The sequence below is a fragment of the Nesoenas mayeri genome (assembly GCF_963082525.1).
Source record: "Nesoenas mayeri genome assembly, chromosome: 7".
In the NCBI taxonomy this organism is placed as follows: Eukaryota; Metazoa; Chordata; class Aves; order Columbiformes; family Columbidae; genus Nesoenas; species Nesoenas mayeri.
The window spans coordinates 36372503-36395451 of NC_137551.1; the positions used below are offsets into that span (position 1 = coordinate 36372503).

Below are 22949 nucleotides of genomic sequence, written 5' to 3' on the forward strand. Positions count from 1 at the left end.
CAGCGTTGCAACCTGATGGCCCAGACACCCGGGTCAGATGTGAGTCAAATTAGGGTTAAAAAGTTACTTCAATTAACCTGCAAGTAGCTACATTCACACAGTAGTTATGACTTCCAACACCATGACCTGAGGCGAACCTTGTGTTTTGTTACGAGTTACAGAAATAATTAAGAAGACACGGAATAACTCCTCTTTTGCATGGAAAGACAGTTTCAGTGAGTGGTCCCGCTGGCCTAACAGGACACAGACAGACACTGTTCCCCAAGCCTGGCCTTGCAAGTCTCACCCCTGCAAATCTGGAGTTCAGGAAGGTGATTTCTGTAAAGCAGGATGATCCACACCCAGTGGGGAAGCAGCCCAGCTACTTTGAGTACAATTAAAAACAATTAAACACAGAATAATTTAAAAAAAACCTTTTTATTTAGACAAACACAAGAAGAGCTAGATACGATTTATGTGCTATGTTTTTTGGTTGGAGAGCCAATGCGTACTTTAAAGCGCTGCAAGAGACCGCGGGGATACAGTCTTGGAACAGCGTGTTGTAAGAATTTGTAAAACCGCATGAGACAGATTTTTTTAAACCAATTACTTCCCGTCCGTTCAGGGACAGATAAGCCCCCAGCTAAAATTCCTTTGCATTCCGGTGCTTGTAACGATGAAGATGAAATGTGATTTTCCCTTCTAACAAATGCATCAAAAAAAGCAAAAAAACAAAAAGCATGTGTTTCTCTGTTATGGAAAATAGTCTCGGCATACTGGAAATTCTGCATTTTACTTATTTTCTACCACGAATGCCCCATTTTTAAGGAAATGAATAATGTAATCATTTTCTCTGATTTATGTTTTCTTTTCTGCCTCATTTGGCACTAATGCTGTGTTATTATAAGAACAACTGTTCTCTGCGAAAAGAATGATCTTTAGTCATCTCATCCAAAACCTCTGAAGTCACTGGGAATGAACAGAAAAAGACGGCAGGGACATGGGTATCAGCAGCAATTGAGTATTTTCCCACTGACCGCGCAGATTTTCTGCTCGTCGCCTGATGACACGGAGCTGCAGTTTCCTACACCTTCTCAAGCAGAAAGAAAAACCCTCCTCCAGGTAGGGTACCGAGCACACAGCTTGCAGATTTCAGGTCAGAAGTCAGAAATGACAATAAAACATGGGTCAAACAGGGAACGACCCAGTCCTACGAGCAAATTCAGAGCCTGGGGACTTCGCTGGCGAGCATCCCTGGGATTCGAAACGTTGGTGTGTACCATCAGCAGGAGAACAGCAGCAGGAACAAGTGCCACAGCTCCTGAGCTCTCGAGGTTTGAGACATGTGCTGGCAAGCCGAACGGCAACAAGGAATGTTTGAAAAAGGAACTTGGAGAAGAATCTGGAGGGAATTAGTGTCAGCCATGTGTAAAGAGGTTTACTTTTCCCATCTCCAACGCCTATAATTACATCTCAAACGTGCTAATAAAATCCGGTGGTCACAGTGGGGTTTGTTTCTCTTTGACAAAGTATGTACCTTAAACATGCTGCTGTGACGCCTGGAAAATAAAAAAAAATCGACTTTCTTACACTTCAAATCGCCATGCAACCACCAGAAGAGAAGCCGTCGCACCCCGCTTGGGCAGAAGGACCGTGTCTGGCTCCCGGGGGGACACGGGGGGTCCGTCCGCCTCAGAGGTGCGGGGCGTAGAAGGGGCCGAGGTACGCGGGGCCGAGGAAGGGAGCGAAGGCGCCGCCGCCCAGCGGGAAGGGGGCGGCCGGCGGGACCAGGACGTTGGCGGCGGCGTAGGAAGGGAAAGTCTGGAAGGGCAAAGCGCCGGGAGCCGGCGGGCTGGGGCTGCCGCCCGACGCCGCCGCCGCGGGGGAGGATGCGGCGGTGGCCGCGCCGTCGGCCCCCGGGTGCTGCTTCTTCCATTTGGTGCGTCGGTTCTGGAACCAGATCTTCACTTGCGTCTCGGTGAGGCTGAGCGACAGCGCCAGGCTGAGGCGCTCGCAGACCGACAGGTACCGAGTGGCTCGGAATTTGTTCTCCAGGGCCACCAGCTGCTCGTAGGTGAAAGCCGTCCGTGCACGCCGAGGTTTTCCGCATCCCGCCTCGGCCCGCCGCCGCCTGCCGCCCCGCGGCGAGCCTGGCTCCTCCGGACCGGGCGGATGGGAGGCGGGCCGGCCTCCGGTCCCGTCCCCGGTCCCGTCCTCGGGCTCCTGTCCCGCTGCCTCGGCGCCGCTCTCCGCCGGGGAGTGCGCATCTGAGGGGAGATGGCGGCGCTCGTCAGAAGGGACACGTCGGGGAGGCGGCCGCGCACCCTACTCCCGTCCCTCACCCAGCGCCGAGGCACCTGCCACCCCTCGAAGCCCGGCGCTGCTTCTCCATCACCCCCCCTCTAACGTGAGAAAATAAGGGTAATCGTTACAATACAATAAAGGAGAGACCAAAAAACCTCAACTCTCCCGTCGGGCGAGAGCCCCTCCGCGCTCCCATCGCATCTGCGGCAAGGAGCGGGGGGGGCGTCGATATGGATTTCTTACCAATTAAAAAAGAAGTTATTAAAGTCCCCTTCTGAAGCGAAATAAATCCCCTCCCCTCCTCCCCATCACCGCGCTAATGGAGTTTCAGATTTGCGAGGGCCAGATCGATAGATGTCATCTATTAAAGGTAAGTTTTAATCGAACAATATTAGGATCAGGCCGGGGGAAGGAGGTTTGAAGTGGGCACCTGCAAGCTGCGGGCAGGAGATAGGCGGGAGTCGGTAATAGGATATCGATCAACGGGAGCTCAGGCATCCTCTGGTGGGGACGGGCTGAGCAATTACCCGTCCCGCTGCCGGCCGGGGGGCCGGGGCAGCCGACCCCTCCCACCCCGAGGAAAGGGGTGCCCGGGAGCCACCGTGCTGAGGGAAAAATACCCCGTACGGTGCCCTGGCAAGAGCCGCGGCCCGTCTGGGGTCGGGATGGGGCGGTGAAACGCCCTGGGATGCCCCGTCCTCCTGGGGCGGCGGAGGACGCTCCGCACACCGGGAGGCCGGGGGTGGGAGGGAAACACCGAGAACTTTTCCCCTTGCATCATCGAGAGTTAAAAGAGAGATCCAGCCCCCCCCTTCCCCCGCGCTGCCCCGTTCCATCTTCCTGCGGGAGCCCCGCACGGGGCGCGCACCCCGCGGGGATTGGGAGGGCCGGGGGTCCCCGTCTGCCGGCGCCTCCACCTGCTCGCCCCGCCAGCGCCGGCCGGAGAAACTCGAGCGCGTTCCTACCATGTGCCTCTAGTTTATTCCTCCCGCTGCCGGGAGCAGTAGCGTCCTTTCCTACTTCAACTCTTCCCAAACTTTTCTCCCGCTCGCCCGAGCGAGGGGCGCTGCCCCAGCTCCCCGCGGCCGGTTCGCGTCTCTTGCTGAATTTCTGGGGATCCAGGATGTCTAAGACGGAGAAGGAGATTTTATGATGGATGGGGGCCGCCTTGGCCCCGCGGTCCGGGCATTCCGGCATTCCCTCCCCTCACCCTCCAGCGCTTTCCCGGAGACCTGCTGGCTCCCGAGCGCGGAGCCGGCGGAGGTTGCGCCGGGCGCGGAGCGGGGCCGCCTCCCGAGCCGCACGCCTGGGCGCGGAGTGAGCGGCGGGGAGGAGGGTCGGGCGGGGAGGGCGGAGGGGCCGGCGACGGGGTGGGGGCAGAGGAGGGGGCAGCGCAGCCATTGGCACGCCGCCTCCGAGCCCCCCACCCCATCCGCCGAGCTGGCTCCATCCCTCCAGCCCAAACTCCCGGGGATGGGGCTTTCCCGTTACCTGCCAGCCCCTGTTTGGGGGTGGGAGGGGGGAAGCGCAGCGAAGTGGGCTGGGAGCGCTCCCCCAGTGCGGAGATGCGATGGGATGTGGCAGCCACAAGGATGATTAAGCAAGTGGAGCACCTCGCTTATGAGGAAAGACTGAAGGAGCTGGGTCTCTTTAGCTTGGAGGAGACTGACCACATTAACGTTTATAAATGTATAAAGGATGAGTGTCAGGAGGATGGAGCCAGGCTCTTCTCGGTGACAACCAGTGACAGGACAAGGAGCAATGGGTACAAACTGGAACACAGGAGATTCCATTTAAATTTGAGAAGAAACTTCTTCATGGTCAGGGTGACAGAACACTGGCCCAGGCTGCCCAGGGAGGTTGTGGAGTCTCCTTCTCTGCAGACGTTCAAACCCGCCTGGACACCTTCCTGTGTAACCTCATCTGGGTGTTCCTGCTCCGGTGGAGGGATTTCGAGGTCCCTTCCAATCCCATTCTGTGATTCCCCTGGCGTCCGGAGAGCCCCCAGCCGTCACTGTCCCTTCTGCTGACCCACCCGCAGATGCCTTGGAACAGCAGTGGTCCAGCGGGGCAAGCTTCATGTCTCAGAGGGACCCAGAGAGGAGAGACAGGCTCCTGCATCCCTCTGTGGCACTGAGTAGGCTCCAGGCTTGAAGCAATCCTGCTAGCAGCCACTGTTTCAGATGTGAAACTACAGGGAGAAATGAGCAGCTTCTCATTTTGGGTTAGCTCAGGGTCAGGCTAGGTCAGACTCTGGGCCAAGGGGTGGTCCTAACTCCTCTAACTCACCTGTGGTGTTCACACTATTCCCAGCTTATAGGCAGGGAAACTGAGGCATGGCCATGCTGGGGGACTACCTGCCCCACTGACAAACCCCCTTGACTTGAGTGGAAATGATCACGTGTAATTGGGACAACAAAGGCCACAGCAGGTCAAGCCTGCACCAGTCTCATGACCATGACCACTTCTAGCCAGCTTATAGAAAACTTGCTAGCAATGTATTTCTGTACATCTGTATCTGTTCAGGGGGATGCTTTCCTCTCTCTTTAAAGTTGATTCATTTAGTTTATTCTGTGAACGAGGCCAAGGTGCAGATGAAGGGGCACCCTTCAGCCGGAGGAGGCCAGGGGATGCACTTCTTGGTGGGAATCTGCTTTTATCCCTAGAAAGAAGTACAAACCAGAATCCTCCTCCTCTTCACAGGTGTCTCAGCCTCAGCAGAACTGGCCTTTCTGTTTGCCATTGCAAAAGCCTTAAGATGACGGGAGAGCGGGAAGACGAGATGAGGATGTGCAGGGCAATGTGATTGCAAGTAATTGTTGCTGTTAATTACGTGGTGGCAGCATCCAAGAGTCAATTTGGCACTGGACTCTAGGATGAGATACCAGCCGTGCATAGAATAGAAGGGAGCTCTGTCCTGAGAACGTCACTTGCTGAAGCTACCGACTGATAAAGCTTAGTTTTGGGGGTGCACCCTGCATGAAAATGAAGGTGGTGATGAACGAGAAAACACTGCTGTGTGCTAGTTAAGTATTGCTTATTTATTTGAAGTTCCTTGAGGTGCAGAAGAAGGAGAAGGGAGGGGAGAGGTACAAAGAAAATGGATCTGTAGCCTTAATGCAGATCCTATTAATGTCTTTGAAACAAGATTCTTTTTGTGGCTCAACACCAGTTTTAAACTACGTGGAGAAATCACAGGTATTATGGTATGGTAAATAGGTGCGTGGGTCACTTTCTTTTGAGAATACCTGCAAGCCTTGGCAGTGCCAGACATTTTTTATGTTTGGAAGAAAGAAAAATCTTATCTCCTATATGTGAGACTGCAAATACTTCTGTTTGAACTATTGTGTTTGCAGGAGTTGAGAAAGTAAACTGTAGCCTTGTGGTTAATTGATGAGCTAGCACGCATCTTTAAATATCGTTTTAACACGTGCATGCACACCAACCTGCAAACATGCGTGCAGGTAGGAAGGCACATACAAAAAAAGCAGATGTTCATGGATTAGTTTTAGCAGTCTGTTTGAAGTTGGTCTGTTTCCCAGCTGAAGCATTAAAATTCAGCCCGAGTGCTGTCTCTAAATTGCTTTGATGCTAGGTGGGTTTCAACCCTGACCTGTCCTGACGGCAAGTGATGGCTGTAACAAGCTGCGGATCAATATTCATAGCGGGTGTCCTGGACTGATAACACCATCCAAGACAATGTTCACCATCGGTGGAGACAGCTGAGATATTGCACCATTAGTGATGTTGTTTTAAATAACCTGATCCATTTCTGGGTCTATTTAATGAATTTCACAGTTTAGATATTATCTTTAAGGAGAAGCCAGAGGCTATTCCAGGATCAGTGATGCAAATCAATGCTGCCAAGGCTCCTCTGTTTTTCTTAAACAAAGTGGGCTATAATTCCACCACAGTTCTTTATGTATTCTGGGAGTCATGGCATGCTATTGATAGTATTAGCAATAAGAAAATATTTGGACTTTATCAAGGGAGAAAACAATATTATCTTTAAAGCTGGAACAGAGTTGATAAAATCTTATCTGTGACTATAAAACAGAGGGGATCGGTTCAGTTCTTTGTATGATGAACCAGTGGTTTTTTCTCGATCGTCTATATGAAGCACTGAGCATGTATGAGAAGATGCCATCAGGGCAAGGCACAGCTGAAGTGGGTCTCATGAGGCTTCTGCTGCTGTTGGATCAGTGCCTTGGTCCCCAAGGGCCAAATCCTGCCCTAGGTCAGTTCCCCAGACCCACAGGCTGTGTTTCGGGGTGCTCAGCAAACCCGAGCTCTGCAGTGTCCTGGCACCGGTGGCCACACAACCGTGCTCCTGCTCCCAAGGGAAACTGCGGGATGGAAACACAACGAGATCCTCAGCACTTCAGAAAAGTCTGACCCAAATCAAGACCTGGTGTGCTCATGCAAAGGCATCGCTGGTGGTCCTGAGTGCTCCCAGAAATGACAAGAGCAGTATTAATTTTTAGGACAACACGTATGTTGCCTTTAATTTCAACAGCATCTGACTCAGGTGATGTGTGTATTTCAGAGGATGGAAGATTTTCCCCAGGAAAGCAATGTCTGAGGGAGTTTATCATGAGATAGGGGATGAGCCCTGGCACTCATTGATTTGATGGGCTGGTTTTCTATTGCCAGTTTGTTTGCCGTCCGGTTGGCAGCGGGCAGCCCAGGTGCTCTACAGGGAAAACCAAACTTGGTCTGTGCACCAACCTGCCTCAGGTGTTTAAAAAAGAATAAAATATATATATAATAAAATCATTTTGGTTTGAAAAGGTCTTTAAGACCATCGAGTCCAGCTCTTAACCCAACACTAGCACTAAACCATGTCCACCAGAATCTCACCTGTTCAACCCCTCCAGCGATGGTGACTCCACCACTGCCCCGGGCAGCCTGTTCTAGTGCCCGACAGCCCTTTCCGGGGAGAAATTTGTCTTAATATCCAACTTAAGCGGTGCGGGGGCGGAACGGATGCGCGGGTGTCCCCGCGGCCTCCCTGCCTGGACTACACTTCCCAGCAGCTCCCGCGGCTCGGCCGGGCTCGGCTGGGCTCGGCTCGGCTCGGCTGGGCTCGGCTCGGCTCGGCTGGGCTCGGCTCGGCGATGGCGGCCTGGGCACGGGCGGTGCGGGGGCTGCTGCTGGATGTCAGCGGGGTGCTGTACGACAGCGGCGATGGCGGCGGGGTGCCCATCGCCGGCTCGGTGGAGGCCGTGAGCAGGTGGGTGCCCGGGGGACGGGCCGGGGGGGCACCCCGGAACACGGCGGGACGACCCCAAAATACACAGTGTGCTCCCAGCCCTGCGCTTTGCGGCTCACACGCAAGGACCGTTCGGGGGTTCAAAACCACCCTGGGTGCGCAGCCTCTGGTTTGCTGTGCCAAGCTGAGCGGGACAGGAACACAACCGCGAACGTTTTGGGTCACTTTGGTGGTTTTTAACGCTTATTTGTGGAGCTGCTGACCCCGAGCTGCTGGGGAAGGAGCCCGGAGCAGCGCAGCTTCATTTTGTATTTACTGTCATAGTCGCATATGTATTAAGATCCAGCAGTATATAGGAGTATATATGATCCCCTATTAATGGTTTTTAAAATATTACCCGTGCTGGTGTGGTGCTTCTGTAAGTTGATGAGCTTTACTGTCGAATTAGCTTGAGATTTCTTGCAGAGAACCTGCAGCCCAGCAGAAATGGAGGATTTCGGTTAATGATTGCCCAGCTTATAAGAGACTCTAAAGCAAAATATTGGTGTGGCGAGTTACTCGCCAGCGCCCGCAGGTAGTGAACTCCCTCGCTTCTCGCTCGGTAATGTAATCCAGTTAACACAAGCTAAGTAACTGCAGCTAAACAGACAGTGATTCCATTTATTTAACTTATCTGACTTTAATTAACTAGGTTGACTTGTGTCTGTCTCAGCCTTGCTTGCCCACAGGGGCAGGATGGGGCCAGAGGAGGGTGATGCCTGCAGGACCCTCTTTGTTTAAAGATATTGATTTGTGAGTCTGTCCCGCTGGGTTTCTGGAAGAGTCTTTTGGGTCTGTGTGATGTTTCACTAAACGGCTGCAGAGAATCCAGGTCCATTTCATGTAGTGAGTGCTGCTGCGCGGACCCCGCTTGGGATGTTTTAAATGTTGAAATACTGAGCCAGTGTGTTGGCAGCCAGTGTGGCGAGCATCTCTGTGGCTTCTGTCCTCCAGGGCCAGAGTCTTCTGCTCTCCAACTTCCAGGAGAACATCTTACCACCCTCCTCTCATTTCATAGACTCATAGAATGTCCCAAGCTGGAAGGGACCCTCAAGGATCATGGAGTACAACTCCTGTCCCTGCACAGGACACCCTACATGTCACCCCGTGTGTCTGAGGACGTTGTCCAGTCTCTTCTTGAACACTGTCAGGTTGGGGCCGTGACACCTCCCTGGGGAGCCTGTTCAGTGTCCAGCACCTCTGGGTGAAGAACCTTTTCCTCATGTCCAACCTGAACCTCTCTTGCCAACTGGCATGTTCTGCTGGGACCATCATATCTGCTGGGATTGCAGCGTGTAGTGCAGGGCAGCCCAGATCATAGCAGGCGCATCCAAACCGAACCTAACTAACAACTGTATAATTGCTGTTGGAGATCAGATCAGTCCTTTAAAAACCAGGACATGTTCAATAATATCCACATTGCCATTCTCCAGATGCTTATGACACTTTTATTTCCTCCTAGGTTTGTAAACTTTATTTCCCGTCAGGTTGCAGGCTGTTATTTAATGACTTTTCCCACTGCATTTGCTGAAATCTCCCGCATGGAGGCAACGTAAACTGTGATTTAACTTATGGCTATGTCAGAAATATGCTGATGAAACAACAGTACAATTCTAGCCTTGGGCTAAATGTAAGATATTAGGGGCTTTCTCTTGAAATACTGGAAGTGTCCGCGAGGCTTCTGTGCAGCTCTGTGCATGGGGCTGGTTTCCTAGGGAGTGTGTTGAGAACGCGATGGTTGTTATTAGCACATGTGGGCTCCGAGAAGTTTCATATCAATAAGCAATGGAGCCGTGGAAATTGGGGACGGCAGAACTGAGTGTGGAAAAGCGCCAGGAAGGAAGATATACCCAAACATTTTGTTCAGGTCAGCCAGTGTAAGTGGTTAAGAATGATCATTTTCCTTGGGTAAAGTCAAGTAGCCTTATTTATCTGCCTGTTAGGCTGGTAATTGTTCTGGCTCACACCATTTGAAATCTTTATTGACTCATTACCCTGTTGCCAGTTGGTCATTAATATTTGTGTCTGCATTGTAGTGCAGCTCGGTGGTTTAAAGCAGATGGATTAAAGCTAAAAGTGGCTTTTTAAAATTAGTTATTCTTTGTATCAATTAAAAAGTCATAATTGCAGATAGCTAGGAACTTTATAACTAGTTCAAATCGATACGATCTTTTCCTAAAAGAGATGTCTAAAATCTTGTAGTGCATATGTATGTCCAATAGGAGTCTTAAATACCATTTTGATAACTTATACTACAGATATGAGCTCTGATAATCAGACTGACCTATTCTCTTCAGGTTGTCTTGCTACATCATCTCCCACACCGTTACACCAATTAGCTTTGTGTAACAACACATAGCACACACCAATAAAAACATAATTAAACATCTTCGTTTGCTGTTGGTTTCATATAGCTGAAACCATTTTGACTCCACTAAAACTATTTTTCCTGCATTATTTTTCTTGTTTTCAGCCAAATTCTGCTATGCAGTTATTTCGGTTAGTGTTTGAAAGACTAGCAGTGTAATTTATGCTGGCAGAATTTGGCCTGTTTCCTATTTCTGATGCCTGCAAAGGGGGTGCTGGTCTCTTGTTTGTTTTAAGCTGACAGTACAGGCAGATGGAGCAGAAAAATGAGCAGAGGAGCTGACGGACACTGAACCATCCTGACCAAGATGGTGCTCAGTTCCCTGTGCTGTAGGGACCCTCCTGAGGAAAGCATCAGGAGTCACTTTCCAAACGTGTGATGAGGCGCTAAGTGTTACAACTTCATTTATTGCTAATTTGCCAGCGTCTCTGATAAGTTTTACCTGTTAAGTATTTTAGGATTCAATGTGTGCTGCAAGGGAATTGGTGAATCGGAGGCTGAAAGGATGAACCGCAGGAATATTTGCTGTGCAGAGCAGATCTCCTCCTGCATCCGATAATGATAAGGTGAATCTGGGTCTGTTATTTGGCCGAACTATAGCAGACAGGCACACGTGTGCCTAAGGACCTTAGTCCTGGTTTAACCCAGAAGCAAAGGAGCCAAGAGTGTCATTAAATCCGACTTTAGGTGGGAATATTGGGGTGTTGAACGCCTACAAAATCCAAAAGCAGCTTGATCAGATAATTTGGCCCTTTAAACCTTTTAACCCATAATGTTTCTTGATTGTTTAGTTTACTGTGCCGTATGTTCGTTCATGTTTTTAAGAAATCCTTATAACAGAATCAGGTAAAACCCATCTTTTCCCAGTGTCTGTGGTGAAGTGGCAGATGCTGTGGAGCAGATCAGAAAGCCCACGGACAAGATGAGAAAGCCGGTCGGTGACTTAAAGGCTTCTTCTGGAGCCGGCCTTAACAGCTCCTCTGTGCTGCGCTGTTATTGCCTTAATTGATTTACACAGCGTTGACACGAGGTGAGCTATTCGCTTTTTATCTTCCAAATAGCGGGGAGCTGGTCTCTTACAAGACAGAAGGTGGTTAAACATCCATAAAAGATGCTCGGGGCCGTGCTCTGTTATTTGCATTTACAGCTGTGCGCTGATAGCGTGCCCATTAGCATATCCATATGAAAAGCACACAGTGGTTGGACATTTACAACATCCTGTTGTTTGGTCCATATAGTGCATCTGTTGGCACAACTTTCCACGGGGCCCTTTAAAAGAGCAACGGAAATCTGGGGAGCGGGGAGGCTGTGGAGCAGCTGGACAGTCGCGTTAACATAAAATACCCGGAGAGCCTAACAAGGGGAAGATTGCGAAGAGAACAAGTGGAATTTGAACTGTAAAGCAATTCAGCGTGCAGGGGTTGGGGTGGGACGGTTGTGAGTTTACAAAGAGCCGTCTGAAAGCGTGTGTGCACGACGAGGAGTAGGAAATCTTTGTTGTAACCTGCCCCTTCCGCAGCAGCAGAGCCACAAAAAGATGTAGTAGTGGTGTAGCTGTTCAGTGGAATCGATGTTGAGGGGTGCAGGGTTGTCACAGCTCCTTTCCAGTCTCTAACACTGGCTGTGGACCTTCCTAACCCATGTTTGCTTTCCTAATCAGCGATGCTGGTTGCTGTTTTAAAAAGATCCATGTCAGTGAAGTTGTGGGTGCCGCGAGCGCTGTCTGCACAAATTGCATGAGTAAGTGCTTACACTTTTGGAATTTAAACATCATTAACCTTTAGGGTCTTGAGCTACTTGCTGTCTATCAGCACAATTATGAGCTGTACAAATATTTACCAATGAAGAATAATAGAAGATACTACAGTGATGCTTACCAAGGGTACTTGTTCATCCACTACCCTGTGTAAATACTGATAAACCCCTGAAGCTGATGAGCAGCGCTCTGCTTCGTTCTGTGCTTTCAAAATGAGACTTGTCTCAGTTTACCACTATTCTTTTTTCCCATCTTTCATGTCTGATGAACTAAGTTTGGAATGTTATGATTGAGCCCAATCCTTACGTATCCTCAGCAGGATCGTCGTGCGGGTTCTGTGCTCGCTTTCCAAGTGATGCTGTGGGAGCAGTCGGTTGCTTCCAGATTAAAATCACATTGTGTTTGTTGGAACACAGCTTGGTCTTCGAGATACCGCGGTGAAACAGTGCAGTACTTTCTAAAGAAGGTGAGCAGAGCATGGGAGAGCAAATTCTTTCTCTATGAAATGGGTTGAATGAAAGCTTTTGGCAACTGACTTTCTTTTTTTCCAGAAATAGAATGCATTGTGTACAAACAGGAGCTGTTTCTATACAAAGTAAGAGTTCTACAGTGACAAAGATAACTTGCCTTTGACCGAAATATTAATGGCATAATTAGTAGCTTCAGAGGCAAAAAACCCAACTGCTTTTATCACAGAGTGAAAGCTATTGGAGTATGATTCCTTATATTGTCCATAAAAATGTTTTGCTTAATGCAAATAAATATATTCCAGACCTGTTCATGTTAACTGAATCCCCAAAGTTCAGCTTTTTGTTTCCTGACAGCTCCAAAGTGGGGAGTTACCAAATATTTAAAGTCTACCAGAGTTTACTTTTGTTACAAACGAACCCTACTCAATGGTGTGTTGCTGTGGAGTAACAACCATCTGGCCACTACAAGGTGAGGTGAGAAGCCCTGGTTCAATCCTTGCAATGTGGCTCAAGTCTGGAGCTCCCAGGTGTAATACTTTAAGCTAATTTGGTAATCTGCAGAGATTAAATGTGTCTTGTCACTGAACACAATGGACCGGAAAGATTTTTCTTATATTCTGCCTCGTGCTTGCTTTCTGCAGATTGGTTTCAAAGCCATGTGTTGTTTTATTTAAAATACTTAATTCTAGATTTCAGTGTTGTGACTTATTGTTGTCTACAAATCTGTAGATGAATCTGTTGTCCACCGTTGTGTTCAGACAGGCGGAATATGATTGATGGTGTTTTGTTCAGTAATTCTGGTACGCAGCAGTTTTCGGTGTGTCAGGGAGGGTCAGCCTTTGTAGAAGATCCAGGACAAGACGGCCCTTGTGTTTGCTTTGATGTGCAAGTTCCAGTATTTATTCCTGTCTCTGAAAAAAAAAAAATCAGGATGGTCAAAATACCTAAATAAAAGGTGTTGCTATGTTTTTAAAGTTTACTTCGAACAACAATTCAGTGATTTGTCAGTTTTTGCTGCCAAACAGTGTCTCAAAGTTGTGTTTCCAGAGTCTTTACTTTTACAATGGTACCCCTTCTTATTTCACCCTTAAATAACATTGGCCTCTTTTCTTGTGGCTCCTTCATATGTGCCTTTTAATTCGCCTTCATTCCTGTTCAAAAGCAATGCCCTCCTATTGCTTTTTTTAATCCCTTTTGCAATCCCTCCTTTGGATCCCCTCCAAATTATCCGCTTCTATATATAGGGCAAGGTGAGCCATATGGGGCTGGGGAGGAAATTGTGCTCGTGAGGTGGCAGATGAGTTTCAGACACAAGAATGCAAGGGGGAGCAGGGCCAAAAAGTGCGGTACGTAAGGATTTGTCAGCTCCTTACTAATAATATATAAAGCAGGAAGCTGGACCACCTGAGAACGGGAGTTTTAATGAGCTTGGCCGTACTCAGGACCAATGTCAGGACATCAGTGAATGGAAACACCAGGAGATGAGGGGACAAAGGAGCATCGGGGAATGTGACAGCAAGGTTTAAGCAGTTTGGATGTGCTGTGAGGATGGGGGAAATCAGAGGAATGGAAAACTGCGGACATCAGGACCTGCTGTAAAAGCCAGCCACAGGAACTAAGGATGGGCATTTACAGCTGGCCTCCTCCAGACTTGTGAAATAAAATCAGTTTGCTTGGTGTCATTTCAGAAGCTGAAATGAAAGGTGAAAAATGCTTGCTGCTGAAATAGCCACTGAAATAGCATGAATGCGGGTTCACGGGGAAAGTATAACGCGTTATTTGCACAAATATGCTTTTTAAGCAGAGGGCACATAAAGCAGAGCGAGTGTATTCCTCCCACACAGGTATTTCCACAGCTGGACCCCAGAAAACCCTTTTCCATCCTCAGGTGCGTGTCCTGCTCCAGCGGTGGGAGGTTTACCTGCAAAAACCCTGCAAGATCAGTCTTGGGATTTACATTAATTGATAAATGTCTCACATAATGGAAAACCATCCCATTGCCGGCTCGTCAGCAGTGTCTGAAGGAGGATTTGATACCTACCCTTGTCCTGATCACTCACCATTTTGTGGTCTGGATGAGATTTTACCCACCGTTTGCAGGCTGTTGAGGGCTGGCACCGATGTCTTGTCGCAAAACCCATTTTAATTTGTCATTTTGAGTGTGTTTTTTAGGCGCTGGCTAAAACCACATCATGTCCCTTGGTTCTCCATCAGCCAGGCAGGCTGAAGGACTGGGATAATTTCTGCTCTTTTCAAACTCTTTTGTCTCTATTGACATTGGAACTAGACAGGTCATTGCTGCTTTTGACCATTATGCTCAGTTTCACAGAATCACAGATGTCAGGGGTTGGAAGGGACCTGGAAAGCTCATCCAGTGCAATCCCCCCGTGGAGCAGGAACACCCAGATGAGGTTACACAGGAAGGTGTCCAGGCGGGTTGGAATGTCTGCAGAGAAGGAGACTCCACAACCCCCTGGGCAGCCTGGGCCAGGCTCTGCCACCCTCACCGGGAACAAGTTTCTTCTCATACTTAAGTGGAACCTTTTGTGTTCCAGTTTGTACCCATTGCCCCTTGTCCTATCATTGGTTGTCACTGAGAAGAGCCTGGCTCCATCCTCCTGACACTCATCCTTTCCATATTTATAAACATTAATGAGGTCCCCCCTCAGTGTCCTCTTGTCCAGCTCCAGAGCCCCAGCTCCCTCAGCCTTTCCTCACACGGGAGATGCTCCACTCCCTTCAGCATCTTGGTGGCTGCGCTGGACTCTCTGCAGCAGTTCCCTGTCCTGCTGGAACTGAGGGGCCACAACTGGACACAAGATTCCAGGTGTGGTCTCCCCAGGGCAGAGCAGAGGGGCAGGAGAACCTCTCTGACCTACTGACCACCCCCTTCTAACCCACCCCAGGTACCATTGGCTTCCTGGCCACAAGGGCCCAGTGCTGGCTCATGGTCACCCTGCTGTCCCCAGGACCCCCAGGTCCCTTTCCCCTACGCTGCTCTCCAACAGCTCTTTCCCCAACTTACACTGGAACCTGGGGTTGTTCCTGCCCAGATTCAAGACTCTACACTTGCCCTTGTTATATTGCATTAAATTTTTCCCTGCCCAACTCGCCAGCCTGTCCAGGTCTTGCTCTGTTTCATCTCTTGACAGGAGATGTTTTACCTGTAGCCCCAGCACCGTGGTGCTTGCAGAAGGCAATAAGAAAACATTAGCCCTGCCCAGTTCAGCCTAAGTGTTTAGCACGCTTCCTTTTCTTTTAAATTAAAAAATCAAACCAAAACCAAACAAAAAAAAAACCCCACACTTTGAAAAACCAAAATAAAAAGCCAGTTCTGGAAATCTCATCACCAGCGCTCTTCTAAACCCCTCTGAAGTGGTGTTGGACAGTTGCCCAGCTCTGGCTTGTTACCTCTTCCAGGGTTTTGCTTTCTGCCCCCCTGGACTCTCCTTCTGCTCCTGTGTCAGGAGAAACCGTCACTGCAAGAAGCGTGTGGTCAAAGGTGGGAAATCTGAAGTTCAGCGTTATACTGCGTCCTTAGTTTCTTTCTGCCACATGCAGGACAATATGAATTTAAGAAGCGCTGGCTTCCAGCCTAGATCCCGGGGCCACTTCTTTTCTTACTGGTGTCATAACATTTACATCATCTAAAAGAGCAATTTTTGTGTTTTATATGCCCAAAAGCTGCCCGTCGAGGTTGGCAAGGGCAGTTGGTTGAGTCCGCACAAGGTCAGTCAGGATGTCTAATAATTGTCCTAACGCTTTACCTGTTATGGAACAATAATGAGAGTTTTTTCATTATTTTCGGGTGAGTGAACCTGGCAGATGCTGACAGCCAGCAGATGTGTAAAGTTCGAGGTGATTTGTAAGGGACCGGCTCATCTGACGCACGGTAATTGCATTGTGGGACATTGTCACTCAGCGTCGTGTCCCGCTCTGGCAGAACGAGGTAAAGGTCAGTTCAAAGAGCCGCCGCAGCGTGATGGGCAGCGCGGGGCTCAAATTAACATCCTCATTTCCATCTCTCCCATATACACGTGCTCATGGCGTGCCCGGAGCCGGGTGGGTGCCCTGGTTCTAGATTTAGGGACTGTTTGTGCGAATGAGCGGTTGTTTCTACCTGGATTGGGTTTAAATCCCTCCTCTGGTAAGGCTTAGAGAAAGTCTTACCCACCTGTTGGTGCGGTAGCTCGGTGCTCATCTTTTTGCTTATAATTTTGGGCTTGGAAGTTTCTTTTGTGATGTATTTCCTCGGGTTCAGCGCCTGTGTGCGGTGGCAGCTCCCCGGGCAGCCGGTGCCTGCCGTCCCAGTATGACCAGTGCGCAACTGGAGGGCTGTAACTGGGCTGTGCTCTGCTCCCTGCTGCCCTGCACTCTCCGCCATCCCCTCGGCAAGGGAATCCAACATATTCCTTCTGCCACAGAGATGCTTTTAGCCGAGTTCACCGTTTGTTACACCTCAAAAAATCAGAAGCTTCATGTGCAGCTCCAACGCACGCAGGTGAAGTTCAAGTTCCCTCATTCCTGCCCACGGGTGTTAGGATTGGTGTGAGCAGTCATGTTGGAAACAGCGGGTTTATCTGGCGGTGATGCCATGATGATGAGCGAGAGGTGGCCTTGGGACATCCACAGCTACCTGGACCGCGGTGTTGGAGCTGGTGCTGCCGGTCCACGTGCTCGGTTTTACTCTAATCGGGATTGATTTCTGGTGCTTCTGGATCTGACTGGGATCTTTATCATGAGCGCGGTGGATGGAAGTCAGCCCTGATTGATGTGGCTCCCTGGGTGTGCCTGGGCTTCTGTAGTGTAGACACTGATAAATCTCTAATACAGTGCTGATAAATCTGTAATACGCTGGAGATCTTGATAAAGTGTGTGTTGCCTCATTCTTCTGTACTTGCAGGTATCTAATCCCTTGCTTTTAATAATCTCCCGATCTCTCCTCCCTCTCTAATCTGATAAAACGTCACATTGCTCATTTTGTTCTTTATTCTTCTCACATCCCCATGCTTGCCGGCGCTAGAAATCGCAGTAACTCGCTCTGCACGTGCGTTTTGAAGTGTGAACGCTGGGTCAGCTCAGTAGCTCGAGGTTTCCAGTTAAGCCGCCCATCTTATCAGTGGTGTCCCCAGCACCGCACTGGCTCGCTGTGCGAAGCCTCTCGCCTCCATCAGACCTTTCAGTCGTCTCTTTTAGCTCCTCCTGCTGCAAAACCTGGTCATGAAAACTGAAGGGGAGTTTTGCTGGAAGCACGAGCAGAGCCAGGATTCCCCTGTGGTGTTAAAAGCTCTCCCTTGTTATTTAAGCTCTGAGTTAATTATTGTTTGCTGCAGAGAGTGAGCAGAGGATCTCTTTGGAGATGCTGACTTTGAAGGAAAAGGTGGCGTTTCATTGAAAAGGTATTTTTGAGAGATGTCTTATTTGGAGTTCTCGGTGATTTTTCTTTTGTACAGTGTTCTAGAGTATTTTTTGAGAGTCCTTTCCATGTTTCACCAGAGGACTCCCCATCTTCTGACCATGTTGGCCTCACCCTTTGTAGACCCCACCTCATCCTGAGCATTTACTGAGCTCATTTGTTGACGTGGTGATTGCTGATGGCCACAAAGGCGTGAAGCCGTCCAGGATGTGTCCAGACTCCTTCTGCTTTGGTCAGACCTTTCAGAAGCGGTAACTCTTGTTTTTCCTCTAAAATTCTGAGAAGGAAGTTAAATTTGTAGTGTAGGAAAATGGAGTCTTTGCTTTCACCAAGCTGACCAGTGATGGTGCGCGATGATCTGTGCGAATTGTGTTGATCATGGATTCATTTCATTGACCTTTAGGAAGAGAAAGGATGGATTCTTATTCAACAAATGTCTGCTTCCAGGCAGCTATGAATCACAGGGTTGTTTTCCTAAGAGTGGGCAGATAAGCTTTGCATTTACAATAAAGTATTTTTTAACCATGGTGCGCTCTGTTAAAGTTCGTTGTGTATCCAAATTACACCCCTTTGCTTTTTAACTACAGCTGAAACCGTGTTCCGAATAACAGATGTGGAATACTGTCATCCCACTGTCACACCAATTGTTCATTGTTCTGAGAAGGTCACATCATAATTCATTAACAATAATTATTCCCTGGGTACACCCTGCACTTCTTCACTCAATTGCTTCATTAACTTGTGAGCGAATCTCACATTCACTGCTCCAATCAATGAAGATATATTTATAACGTACAAGTGGATGCTATTAGTTACAATATATTAACTGCCTAATTTAAAATAGAAAAGCTATCTTTATGAAGGGCAATTAACCACTAAGTGTAATTGATAATTCACATACCTATGATTAGGAAAGACAAATAATAAGAAAGAAATGAATCACCTGAGCTATTGAAGGAGATGCTGGCGTGCGGTTTGAATGGGTGGAAGGGGCTCTCTGGGTCAGGACCAGATTTCTAAGAATCGTTTGGTGGAAAGTTCATCATCGGATGCGTTGCCTTGAGGTGGTTTCAGTGTTTACACCAACCGGCTGTGATCATCTTCCCTAGAAAAGGAACCCACCACGTTCTGTTGTCTTGAGAGTCGATGCAGGGGCTTTCCTAATAGAAAAGTCCAATTTCATCCTAATGCAGAGAAATGTAATAATATTTTAATATGAATTTATAAACATGCAAACTTTTATTGGTGAATCGGTTGAGTGCCATATTTCTCAGGATTACCCACCAAGTAGCAGCACAGGTGTTTGATGAGAGATTAAGTGATAAATGTAACTGCAGCCACCACGGTGTTGCTATAAGCATCATCTCTGGCTTCTTACCTGGGGTGTGCAGAAGTGCAAAGCCTCGCTGGTACCTCCAACAGATCCCTGCAGCCCGTGACTGATGGGTGGAAAGGTGCAAATCCCAGTTAAAATGCTAAAAACCAGCACTCACAGCTGTGCAGCGCCCTCAGGTCATGCGTGTCTTACACCTGTGGACCGGTTTAAAGAAAAGGAACTGGATTTGGGGGTTTTTGGTGTGTGGAGGGAGCATGTGTGTGATTGACTGGTGTCCGGGGATGGTGGGCATCGCATCTGCTGCCACCTCAGCTCCAGAAGGACATTTACATGCTATAGGAAGGGCTCTGCACATGAAAACTGCATCTCTAGTGCCCATAATCATTATGTTTAGGTATATCTTCATCCTGGCAAGGCATCCTGCCCCTATTTTGGCATTTCGTCTTTGCATTTTTATTGCATGTTATGCAACTTATGTGTAGAACAGCAAAGCTGATACTCTTAATTCCTTTTCTCTACCCACTTAACCCTCTGTGGCTTTTCCTCGACAGGATCAAAGCGTCTGGCCTGAAGCTGCGGTTCTGCACTAACGAGACCCAAGCGACGCGGGAGCAGTTTGTGAAGAAGCTCCAGGGCTTGGGCTTTGACATCTCGGTGGCCGAAGTCACGGCCCCGGCCCCCGCAGCCTGTCGCATCTTGAAGGAGCGGAACCTGAGGCCGCACTTGCTCGTGCACGACGGTGGGACAACACTGCAGCAGTGCTGGGACACGGGGACACCCCAGAGAGACGTGGGCTTTGCCATAGAGCACTGAATTCCCATAGCTTGGGTGGGGGGAAGAGCTCCCCGCTGTTGTTTTCCTACAGGGAAAAGCTTTTCCTTAGTCCTGAGACACTAAAATACAGCAGGATCCAAGCAGGAGTAGAAGGGGTCTGAAGAACAGTTGATTCAGATCAAACTTGGATTCTGTTTTTTTAATTTTAATGTGTTGATGAACGAATGAAAGCAAACACACATCTGGGGGGAAACCATCGGTTCCAATGGGAGCTGAAATGGTAAAGGATTTGTGGATTTTACTTAGTTTTTTTCCTCCTTCTGCAGATCTCGTCCCTGAATTTGCTGGGATCGATAAAGCAAACCCAAACTGCGTGGTTATCGGAGACGCAGCAGAAAACTTCACCTATGCAAACCTGAATGAAGCTTTCCGAGTTCTGATTGGGATGGAGAAGCCTGTTTTGATCTCCCTTGGCAGAGGGTGAGTGAAGCACTGTTTGTTTCTGCCTCTAGTCTCTATAGTTAATTTTGCCGAGTATTTTTGTACATAACAAAGGCCGGATATCGATGTGGGCATTCACACCACCAACTTTAAAAAATCCTCAGTTTCAGGCAACAGTCAGCCAGGTTTCTTCTTCCATTTGTAGTGGTTGAGACTTGACATTGGATGTGGCTATTGATTTATATGACATAAATGACTCTTTTCTGTTGGAGTGGTACTTAAAGATGCTGTCTCTGAAACTTGGCGTTAGCATCTCTGCAGGTTGAGCATATGTATGAAAATGTCATACACAATGAAGCACTTTTATGTTGGTGGCTTGAGAATTGCTATACATGAGGAGTGAGAAGCCAAAATTTAGTTGCTAATATAGAAACCCTCTCATTTTACCCTATCACTTTATGGAAGTAGCTGCGCTGCACGCACTCCACCCCAACTATGTTGGAGATGGGGGTAGATGTTCTCAGATTGTGAGCAGAGTGTGGTGGCCGAGAAGACATAAGGGGGGAACCCAAGGATGTGCTAAGAAGTAGTTGGGCTGGTGTGTATGGCAAAGACCTGCAAAAGCACCTGTGCTTTTCATCTGACAGATCAATTGCTTTGATAGTTCAAATATCAAAAGATATTTTTAGTTATTCTCTGAACAGTAAAGGTAAATTTTAACCTCCTGTGTTCACGTGCAGGAAATATCCTGCCAGCGAATTTGGATGTTTCCTTAAAACCATTCACTTAGATGTATTTGGAGATTTTAAACAGGAGATTATTAATGTCAGCGCTGAGTAATTACAAATCCCTACAGTCTTGAAGGAGTTATTCTTATGTGTTGTGCAATATATGGGCTTAAAAGGGACTCTGTATGTTTAGCTTGAGGAAACTGTAGCGACAGCTTTTTTTCTGTGGTTCAACAGACCGTAATGGGCATGAAAACCCTTCTTAGTTTGCGGGTTATTGATCCAGACTGGTAGAACTTGTCAGCGGGAAGGAGCAGTTAAATCCATTGTGTTGTTGTACCTGACACTCGCCCTCTGATTCTGCAACATGAGTGAAAAATCCTTATAGTTTCTCAGTTAGAAAGACGAGGAGAAAATGTTGAGCCAACAGCAGAATGGCAACTGTACATAAAATAACCAGCTTTTGCGTTAGGTAGTGCCACCTTTCAAAATGAAATACAGAATCAACCTTTGTTTGAGATTTGCAACATGATCAATGCAAAAATGCCTCTGTACCCTCTGTATTTAAAAGCATATATTTCATTTACCACTCATTGGTGTAGGCAGCTCTAAACCAGACCTGCCGTTATTGTTTTGAAATGTTATTTTTCATTAGAAAGCGTAGATTTTGGGATATTCTGAACTCAGTTTTCACCACGAGCACATTTTGACTGATCATTTAAGTAACATGAATGTGAGTTCTGAATGAGTTACACTGGTAGGTAAGTTCTCTGGCTCGAAGAGAGGAGATAATAAATTGGATTAATTGTTCACCTAACTAGAGAAGCCTTGTTGGTGCAAAGGGCCATATATAAAGTCCAGCTTCGTTTTTAACGTGCAGCATCGGTGTAACTGGGTGGACCTTAACACAATGCCTACAAGTAGGTTGATCTTGGTTGAAGTTTTAGTTCATTCCATAGAAACCCAAAGTGTCAGAGTCACTGAAGCAGAATGCCCTCCTCCTGAAAATGGAGTGATTTACATTTAGCATCTGTTTTGGGCTGAGAGTGGGAATTGGCTTTGTAATTTCTTCTGTCATGCCACTGTCAGAAAATTAAGCTGTTTACGCTAGGCTATAGAAGGTTAATGGCTGTTCTAGCAAAGGTCAAGTGGTCATTTTAAAGGGAGGCTGTGCTGAATAATCGAAAATGGCAGAAGGATAAGGCATAAAACCGTATCTGACTGCTCATCCTTTTTACCCTGTCATATGGAAACGTGTCTTTGCCCTGATCAGGAGAGCTTGGAAAACCTGCATTAGTGTGAGTTGCTAGTCGAAGAAAACCACCGTAAAAACAGTGATTTTATGGTCTCCATAGCAAGCTCGGGGCCCCTTGCTGGTTGGTGCCAGCGCTCCTCTCCTATCTGCCAAGGGATCTCCATCTCGGATTAAAGGAGGAGCAACGTAACTGCTGTTCTTTACTCCCTGTGATAAAACACAGGCCAAGTTTATCCCCGATATGAGGGCATTGAAATCCCTTTGAAGCAGGGGAGTTGTGTCCCAGATGGGCATCTGGTCCGAGATCTTTTCCCCCGCGTTGCGCGATACCCGGCCCGTCCTTTACTTAATTCCTGGCATTAAATTGAGGCTCATGAGTTTCTGATGACTTGACTTTTTGTTGCAGCCATATGGACATCTGTATAGGCACAGAAATAATAAAACATGGTTTCTTTCTATTTAACTGCCGTTTCATTGGAACTTTATCACTTTCATTTCCAGACGCTACTATAAAGAAACCGATGGTCTGAAACTTGATGTCGGAGCATATATGAAGGCATTAGAGGTATTTTATAGCCTGCATTTTGCTTACTCGCTCTGTGCACCTTGTTAAAAGAGTAACTGGTATAAAGATGGGTCATCTTCCATAATTACTCACCTTGGTGGAGGAACTTTCCACAGATTGCAAATCATTTGGTGCAGTCTAAAGACGAGCGGATTCATTTTCTTTTCTGGCTTTGTTCATTTTTTTCCGTGTTTAAAATGTGAACTTTTGCCATCATGGTGCCTTTGTTGGAAGTGAAGCCCTTCAATGAATGAGTCAGAAAAGAAAAACCTGGAAAATTTTATGCAAGATACCCAGAAAAACCGA

The 22949-nt window shown here is 47.9% G+C and overlaps 2 protein-coding genes across 2 annotated transcripts in view; one reads left to right on the plus strand and one right to left on the minus strand.

The window, feature by feature from the left end:
* Positions 1–1671: 1671 nt before the first annotated feature.
* NKX1-2 (NK1 homeobox 2) lies at positions 1672–3480 on the minus strand (the record flags this gene model as incomplete). The annotated part of the gene is made up of 2 exons (XM_080347791.1): positions 1672–2246; positions 3249–3480. 2 exons carry the CDS (start codon positions 3478–3480, stop codon positions 1672–1674), a joined length of 807 nt encoding a protein of 268 aa, XP_080203917.1.
* A 3920-nt stretch (positions 3481–7400) lies between these two features.
* LHPP (phospholysine phosphohistidine inorganic pyrophosphate phosphatase) overlaps positions 7401–22949 on the plus strand; it is a gene marked incomplete at its 5' end in the record, with an annotated part of 76171 nt that continues 60622 nt past the window's right edge. Inside the window, 4 exons of the mRNA XM_080347838.1 lie at positions 7401–7516; positions 19432–19619; positions 19981–20134; positions 22580–22643. Of these exons, the coding sequence (XP_080203964.1) occupies positions 7401–7516; positions 19432–19619; positions 19981–20134; positions 22580–22643 (522 nt within the window). The remainder of the gene's footprint in view (positions 7517–19431; positions 19620–19980; positions 20135–22579; positions 22644–22949) is intronic.